General features: G+C 35.6%; 1 protein-coding gene across 6 annotated transcripts in view; it reads right to left on the reverse strand.

Moving 5' to 3' along the window:
- The window catches only part of LOC125025807 (POU domain, class 6, transcription factor 2-like), a 79709-nt gene that overhangs the window by 38840 nt on the left and 30869 nt on the right, over window positions 1-10000 (reverse strand). For all 6 annotated transcript variants that reach the window (XM_047614051.1, XM_047614050.1, XM_047614048.1 and 3 more), the window contains 3 exons: window positions 8961-9242; window positions 6850-6999; window positions 5750-5878 (listed from right to left, as the gene is read on the reverse strand). In XM_047614051.1, the coding sequence (XP_047470007.1) occupies window positions 5750-5878; window positions 6850-6999; window positions 8961-9242 (561 nt within the window). The remainder of the gene's footprint in view (window positions 1-5749; window positions 5879-6849; window positions 7000-8960; window positions 9243-10000) is intronic.

Here is a 10000-nt window from a genome sequence, read left to right on the forward strand (position 1 = left end):
GGATTTTTAGAATATTTTTTTTCCATTGACATTTGAATATTTATATTGAATATTTACTGATCTTTCTATTTATTGGTCCTCACTGACTTATTAATGCGTATAGTTCTTTTTTTCCGTAAAAGAAGGGAATAATCCAAACGCGTTCTTGACTATACAGTTTTGAGATTGTTACCCCAGACCCAAGTGGCAGCAGACACAAAGGCTATTATCGTTCGACGCAGCTAATACCAGTTTATATATGCATGTATGTATGTATATATGTATATATATATTTATATATACATATATATATATATATATATATGTATATATATACATATACATATATGAATATATATATTTATATATACATATATATATACATATACATATATGAATATATATATATATATATATATATATATATATATATATATATATATATATATAATTTACGGTTCACTGATCTATAGATGTAGATGTAATATTATCATAGTCAACTTTAGATCTATGTTTATCTGTATTTTTTATGACATTTTCTGTGAGCATTATTCTAATTAGCTCCATGTGAAATTTGCATTTCTTCGTGATACCCATGTTATATGATATATGTTTGTCATCATTCTAATCATGATATTTGTTAAACAAACCCCCCAAAAATTGTTAGACATTGATTGATTTTTGGACGAGATCATTTGCGATGAGATCGTCTTTCGTGAGGTTACCAGTGAACTTACTAGTGCTCCGACCACTGGTAAATCTACTATGGTCAGTTGTTCGTGAATACCACCTTTGTCTATTTAACATCGTAATTGTAGTTGCCAGCGATTTTACTATGTGTGCGTTAGCGAATCCGGCCCCAAATTTCTAGTCTTATCGTTAATTTATATCGCTTAGTTCCCTTAATTCTCTTTACCGGGCTAATCTTTAATGGCAATAAATCATATTGGGATGTTGTCAGAAACATGGAAATCGTCATGACACTTGGGATGTCTCGCGAGGCACCATGATATATCCCTTCTACCACTACACACTTGACATTTTCACTGCCACTAGGTCGATGATATACCATGCTAAACCACATTTGAAGGTATATAACGTGGCAGCGATATCTATCTACATATCTATTTCGATATATCTGCCCTTCTGTCTGTTATGTCTCCCTCTCTCCCTCTCTTCCTTCCACACATATACCTATCTATAAATACATATAAATGTGTATATATGTATATATTCATATACTGTATGTATATATATATTCATATGTATGTGTGTATGTGTGTGTGTGTGTTTGTGTGTGTGTATTTATATATGTATACATATATATGTATATAAATATATTTATATATACATATGTACATGAATATATGTATATATATGTATATATATATATATATATATATATATATATATATATATATATATTTAACACAATGCCGACGGGCATGACGTGTACGTGTATGCCATGCCCACTGTTTGATAAACGAAAATATTTTACGTTATCTTATATTACTGTTACTAATGTCTATAACATAATAGTAATTATAATGTTTATAATAAAAATAACACCATCGATATTTATAGCAATAGTAAAAAAATCATTTTTCCCGCCAACTCAAGGAAAGGTAAAATTATTAAGGTCACAAGGTCTATTAATTGACTCCTTTATGGCTAAGCACAAGCAGAGCCATCTATGTGCAGAGACATTTCACAAAACATAATAAAAAATGAGCTCAGCATTTTCCCCATGTTTTATTCATTTTCCCCGGCGGCATTAGGATATATATATTGGCAACTCCTGCGACCCCACTGGTGCCAAGCCGAACAGTCTACGCCGTTCTTTTGGATCCCGTCGCTGCGTGGGCAGAGGGAGCAAGCATGCTGCATAGGCAACAGCTTCCTCCTCCCTGGCATTGACTCTACCTATAAGGGATTAGGTAAAGGCAATAATGCCACAGTCGACATCGACTGATGGTGGCCTACGATATATATATATATATATATATACACATAATATCTATAGATCTATCTATATTTATATATCTATTCATCTATATGTGTGTGTGTGTGTGTGTGTGTGTGTGTGTGTGTGTGTGTGTGTGTGTGTGTGTGTGTGTGTGTGTTTATTTATTTATATGTAAATACTTATATATATTCATATATGTATTTTATCTCTATATATAAATATTATATATATATTCATATATATATATTTATATATGTATTTATATATATATAAATTTATATATTTATATATATATATATATATACATACACACACATACACATATACAGTCATATATATATACATAAAAATAAATATATGTATATGTATATATATATATATATATATATATATATATATATATATATACATATACAGAGAGAGAGTTGTGTCGGAGAAGAAAGAAGAATATTACGGGAACCGCGATTGGCTTGCATTGAACAGCTGTTAGGAAATTTTTATAATATGATCATCATCATTATTATCATTATTTATTATTATTATCATTCTCATACATATTCTTCTTGATATTATTATTATTATTATTATCATAATTATCATTATTAATATTATTACTCATAGTAGCAGTAGTAGTGTCATTATTATCATTATTATTATCATTATTATTTTTGTTCTTGTTCTGTTGTTGTTGTGGCTGTAGTTTTTGTTGTTGCAGTTGTTGTTCTTGTTGTTATTATTATTATTATCTTTATTCTTATTGTTATTATTATTGTTATCTTTATTCTTATTCTTATTCTTATTATTATTAACAATGTCATTACCACCTTCATGATGATCATCATCATTATCATTACTACTATTACTATTATCCTTATTATTGTTATAATGACACAACTATTATTACTATTATTATAAATATCATTATTATCATTATTGTTATTCTAATTATTATCATCATCTGTGTGACTGTGCTTCTGTGCATATGTATGTGCGTGCGTGCTTGAGAGCGTGCATGAGTGCGTGCATGTGTCCGTGCGTGAGTGCGTGCGTGCCTGCGAGAATGCGTGCTTCGTGTGTGTGTGTGAGAGAGAGAGAGAGAGAGAGAGAGAGAGTGTGTGTGTGTGTGTGTGTGTGTGTGTGTGTGTGTGTGTGTGTGTGTGTGTGTGTGTGTGTGTGTGTGTGTGTGTGGGCGCCCGTGCGTGAGTGAGGGCATGCGTGTGTGTGTGTGTGTGTGTGTGTGTGTGTGTGTGTGTGTGTGTGTGTGTGTGTGTGTGTGTGTGTGTGTGTGTGTGTGTGTGTGTATGTGTGTGTGTGAATGCTTGTGTGTGAATGTGTGTCTGATTGTATATTTGATTTTATTCCATTGATTTGATTAATGCAAATAGAATAAAGAAGAGATGTTCATAACTTTCGGTCTCTCATTTATATCTTATCCATTCTAGAAATATACTTTGGAAAATTCTTTACATCAAAATGCCTGATTATGAGAGCGACGTGACGACCCTAAAAAGCGAGAGAATTAGTAGGTGTCATCACAAAGCAGCGGGAGTTTTAGCGTATTATAATCACCTACTAATTAACTTTGTAACTGGACACCATAATGAGCCAGGGCTTCAACGTTGGAAAATCCTGAATTCAAGGTCCACAGATTCGAATAGTTCCAGTTGTTAATATGCTGTGGAATTACGTGAAATGATTATGTTAGCAAATTATCGGATGCTGACAAAATTTTCTCCATTAATTTACGTCGCATTTTCGGCATTACGCGCGCTGCTTCGGCTATACTAGGCATAAAAGTGGGAAGGGGTTCTCAGAAAAACTTTCTAACTGAAAAAAAGAAAGGAAGCTGCTGTACGTAGGATATAATGGGATAGAGGTAAATATATATATATATATATATATATATACATATACATATATATATATATATATATATACATATACATATATATATACATATATATATGTGTCTATGTATGTATACATGCATATTTATATATATATATGTGTGTGTGTGTGTGTGTGTGTGTGTGTGTTTTATATATATATGATATATATATATATATATATATATATAAGTATATATATAATAAATAAATATATAGAAGCTTATGTGTATATACATAAGCACATATGTATATACATATATACATATATACATATATTGACATATATAAACATATATACGTATATATAAATAGAGAGGTAGATAGATAGATAGACAGATAAATATGCATGTCTATATGTATGTGTGTATGTATACATATATGTATATATCATAGAATATATATCAAATATCATATATTATATATTAAGCACACACACACACATGTGTATGTGTGCATATGTATGTCTGTATATATATACATATGTGTGTATATATATATATATACACACACACACACACACACTAATCAACTGTAGTTCGGCGCGCTGACACTTTTGCCACTTCGGTGACTTCCCTTACGACAATTGCGTTTGACTTCTCAAGGCGAAATGTCGTTTTCTCACCTTGAAAACAGGCACGAGCCAGCAATCGGAGTGCTGGCTTTTAACGACTACCGCGACGAGGAATTGAACTCGGAGTCCAGTGCTCTAACCAGTGGACCATCGCGGCGTGTTCATATGTGTGTGTGTGTGTGTGTGTGTGTGTGTGTGTGTGTGTGTTTATTTATATATAGACATATAAGTATATATATATGTATGTATATATATATGTATATATAGGTATATATGTATACGTGTGAATGTATATATACATATATACAAATATATACATATATATATATGACTGCAATAGTCCAGTGCTTAGAGCACTGGAACCCGACCCTCTTGGTCCCGAGTTCGATTCCCGGTCGCGGCGATCATGAAAATGCCTGTGCTCCGTGAGGTAGGGCTTGAGCATATTTACATATATATATTTACATACATATATATATAAATATATATATATACCCAATATATGCAAATCCACGCGAGTGCACACACAAATCGCCTGCATATGACTGTGTGTGTGTGTGTGTGTGTGTTTGCATTCATGCACATACTTTTTGCATATATTGGGTAAGTCAAACTTCGATACGGTAGCGGGTAAGTCTGTCGTTTGATATGGAGGGATGAGAACCACCAACAATGATTACTTAAAGAACTAATCCCTTGGGGAAGAATCATTTGTCAGCCTAATATAAAGACCTAGTTCATGTTGAAAACATGGCGCCAAGTAGTTCGTCGGTGATGTCGGGAATAGGTATACACACATACACACATACACACACACACACACACACATACATATATATAGATATATATGTAAACACACACACACACACACATATAGATATATATGTATACACACACACATGTATATTTATGTATATATGTATATATGTATATATATATATAAATATGTGACAATGCCATATAACCTCTCAAAAGTGAATTGAGAGAGGCCTATGTCCTGCAGTGCAATAAATGGCTGTTTATAAATATATATATATATATATATACACATATATATCTAATATAGAGGCGATACCCAGGAACAGATATGGGAAGAAAACGGAAAATATTAAGAAAAAGGGCCAAGTAAATAAGGTAGAAAAGATGAAATTATGGGAGTGGTGAGAGACGTTCATATGAATACCTGACCTTTGTATAAACACACCTAAACAAGAGTAATAACTTAAAACAAGTGATACAAATGAACAGGTTTCTAGTAAAATATATATTAGTGCATTTGTTAATAAGTCTATCGTTTTTGTGCATTTGTTAATAAGTCTATCGTTTTTGTGCATATGTTATTACCTGTGTGTTGCGGATGGGGACCTTGATGCTGCAAGTGGTGGAGAGGAACGAGAGGATTGACGAGCGAGGATGAGCCCTGGACTCCGGCCTGCCCCAGAGGGATGGTTAAGATCGGCTGTACTGCGATTCCTGCTGATAGTATAGAGTGTTAATTTTGCTACTGTCATTTTTCTGAACACTTCTATGGAACACATTTTTTACCATTTGTATTTGTAGTTACTGTAACTGGTTATGTTTAGAGCTGTGGTAGGCAGTGATAGTGCGTAGCGGAGTTTATTGATGTTGATAAAGTAATGAATGACATTGGAGGCTTTTGTGGTGTTCTAGGAAGCGGTGGTATAATGCTGTTATTAGTGGTGGTTATGATAAAAGCTTAATGATGATTCTGAAAGAAATAATGTAAAGCTGGCGATGGAAATACTGAGATGACAGGTACATTATTGGTAAACTTTATAGAAATTGTTCGTTGTTCGCTAGTGATAATTATATTGAGATCGTAAAATGATTTGGTTCCCAGGTCGGCATATGTTTGGCTGGTCGCAGTTGTTTTAACTACTGTAATTACAAAAAAATATAAAATAAATAAATAAATGAATTGATAAGTAAAGCAGTGAAGGGGCGTATCAAAAATCAGTTCTAATATATGTTAACTAGATAGTTTCTTCCGACGTCTATTTTATACACAGTGGACATTTTGAATTCTTTCAATCCAGATTTAGTACTATATTCAACAAGTTTTCTTCAAGTTTTCTTTCAAATTTTGAGAAGTCTGTTTATGGCCAGATGCCCACGTGGTTTCAATACTATTAAAAAGACTATTTAGCGTTGTCTATTTGTTGTATGGTTGTGGTGGAACAACGATAGCTTGATGGGGATGAACAGAGTGGTGGTCAAGGCGGTAAATGTGAAAACAGCAACAGCGATGCCGTGATGGTAGCTGATATGGCAGCGATGTGATTATAGCGTAGGAGAAAGGGGTTATGCAGAGGTATGTGTGTGTGTAGAGTTTAGTATTATGGTAGGGATATAATGGTTTTGTTAATGCAAACGAGGTTTTTGGGTAAAGTATTAACGAAATCACAGTAATGATTCCTACTGACCCTGGGAGGTAGGTATGAGAAGTTGGGCACCCTGAACTCCTTGTGTCACATGGCCGGATGTGAGCACCATCTGAGGTACAGCGGAAGCGTTGTTACCATTGGCAGGAGGTGGTGCGGGACTCATACCAGCCGGTGAAGGTGCCGCAGGTGCTGTGAATGAAAAACGACTGAAAATTTGAACGCTGCCGGAAAGGGAAAATGGACACATAAAAACATGAATTATATTGACCAAAAAGGTTTACGAGAAGAGAGTTGTGTTAAAAAGAAGACATGTAAGGTATAGAATTCCTATTCGATTATCATCACACGGCCGTAAAAGAATGAGGGAGGGAGGGATGGGGAGGGGGAATGGCAAGAGGGAGTGAGGAAGGGAGGAGGGGAGGGATAGTGGAAGGGAGGAAGAGAGAAAGAGAGGGAGAGAGGGAGGATATTTATATATATATATATATATGTATGTATATATATATATATATATATATATATAGAGAGAGAGAGAGAGAGAGAGAGAGAGATAGAGAGAGAGGGAGAGATAGGTAATTAGGTAGGTAGAAAGGTAGGGACAGAGAGAGAGAGAGAGAGAGAGAGAGAGAGAGAGAGAGAGAGAGAGAGAGAGAGAGAGAGAGAGAGAGAGAGAGAGAGAGAGAGAGGATGGAAGGAGCGAGGAGAGAGAGAGAAAGATATATATATATATATAGAGAGAGAGAGAGAGAGAGAGAGAGAGAGAAAGAGAGAGAGAGGTAGAGAGAGAGAGAGAGAGAGAGAGAGAGAGAGGGGGGGGGGGGAGGGAGGCAGCAAGGGAGCAAGGGTGGGGGAGGGAGAAGGAGAGAGTGAGTGAGGGGGAGAGAAGGAGGGTGGGAGGGAGGGAGGGAGGGAAGGAGCGAAAGAGAGAGAGAGAGAGAGAGAGAGAGAGAGAGAGAGAGAGAGAGAGAGAGAGAGAGAGAGAAAGAAAGAAAGAAAGAAAGAAAGAAAGAAAGAAAGAAAGAGAGACAGACAGACAGACAGACAGACAGACAGACAGACAGACTGACAGACAGACAAACAAATATATAGACAGACAGATAAATAGATAGAATGAATGTGAAATATCGAATGTCAGAAATAAAGGCTGACATAGGAAAAGGTCAAGGAGAATGGCGAGATGAAAAGCAAGTCGATTTGGAAAGGGTGAATGAGATGAAAATATGACAATACAGGAGGCTAGATGTTGGCCAGGAAACCGAGGAGCAGAGGAAAGACTGTATATTATAGTAAGAACGAAAAAGAAGCAAGATTATAAAAACACTCACATAATCCTGTGTCTGGAAACATTAGTAGATGCGTCATAGGTTTATGATTGTGATATAAAATTCTTTATCGTGAAGGGACTAATTATTAGATATTTTATGGCCATGATTGGGCAAAGTAATATGTTAAGCAGTAATATACATTGTGATTACATGCGCATCATGGCATGGATAATATTTTATATGTACTCAGCAGGTAATCAAGGCCATAAAAGTGCAATTTGCATTGATTAACCACTGATATTCCGATTACCTGTCTCGTTATTCATTATACATGCAATTCTTGCTTTGATAACCCGGTTCAGCTCCCCTGAACGCCAACGCCCTTGGGGGAAGTGAAGGTGAGATGCGAAAGAGTGAAGAGGGAGGGGAAGTGAGAAATAGCAACGGTTGTAATTGTAGTTAATATAGTTATAGTAGGAATGATAACAATAATAGTAGTCGCATTTACTGCAGTAGTAGCAGCATTATCTCTTACAGTTATATCAGCATCAGTAGCAGTATTAGCGATAACACAAGAGTGACAATAGTGACAGCAATTATTGTTGTAATAGTGATAATAAAAGGAAGATAAAAATGAGTGGAAAAGAAGAGCGAAAATGGAGGAAATAGAAAGTAGGACGTTTACACTGAATTAGCAAGAACGAAGGATAAGGCCAGTTGTAAAGTAATGTGTTGCGTGCTAGTTGTAAGGAAACTATTCAGCAGGCAGGGAGATGGGATGCGAGGAACAATAAATGCCGATTACTGGAGTAGGAAACATGAAGTTTCACTGAAGTTTATGTACAGGTACTTATTTCGACGCTGTTAACAAAGAAAACGTCTCACCAGGGTGTTGCTGGGGTGCTAAAGGAGGATGAAGAAGGGAACCAACACCAGGAACACCGAGTCCGCCCTGCAAGCCAGCTAGCGCCGCCATCTGGGTCTGTAGATTCTGTTGAAGGTTATGGAAGTTCTGAAGATTGTGCAAATTGTGTAGGTTGTGTAGACCATGTAGGGCGTGGTGCAAAGTGGCCAAACCGCTGACTGGACTGGAACCACCATGTCCGGGAGCCATGGTAGGTGCGGGGGAAGCAGCTGTAGGTGGGGACGGTGGCGGCGAAACACCTCCTGACGAAAGTAAGAAGAAAATTAATATGCGAAAACGGCTACTAATATATTAACGTATTAACGAACAGATCATCTTCCTCACTATTATATAGAGAGTACAGGGTGACATGAGCGAACTTAATCATAATTACCTTGAAATACCAAGGCTTCATTTTCTTTAAAAAAATATCAAATGGAAAATGCAGATAAAGCTTATACGAGTGTTTTTCTTAAATATCATCAACTCAAAATAGTTGATTTGAGTGTTAAAATTCACCAGGATAAACATTTAATTGGCTTCATCAACACATCTCAAGGCCTTGATATAGTAACAGGACAAAACGAAATAATTATGATATGCTTTATGAGATATGATATACAAGCGCACAAAGAAAAAAGAACTTATGAAGATTTGTAAGCGAAAATTTCTTTGTTATATACATAAACTAAATTGGTGAATACTGAAGAGGACTGAAAGAACGATGGAAATGGGATTATCCCAGAAGCGGAGTTGGCATAGTATTAATTTAAACTGACTTAGTCTTCATCCAATAAGGTGAGGTTCGATTGCCCTTCTATAGGCTCGAGCCCAGAGCCTAGCCAGACGTAGTGTTTGAACTACGGAGAACCTCCACACCAATCCGGGCAAATCTCCGGGCTGGTGCATGGAGTACAAGGATACTTCCCTTATTATGCCGTGTGCTTCGTGTGCTTTTATTATCATTATTATTTATTTTATTTTTTTTTTTTTGAAGAAAGAGAAAAGAAAATCCAAGTGA

This window comes from Penaeus chinensis, chromosome 5 (assembly GCF_019202785.1).
Source record: "Penaeus chinensis breed Huanghai No. 1 chromosome 5, ASM1920278v2, whole genome shotgun sequence".
Lineage (NCBI taxonomy): Eukaryota > Metazoa > Arthropoda > Malacostraca > Decapoda > Penaeidae > Penaeus > Penaeus chinensis.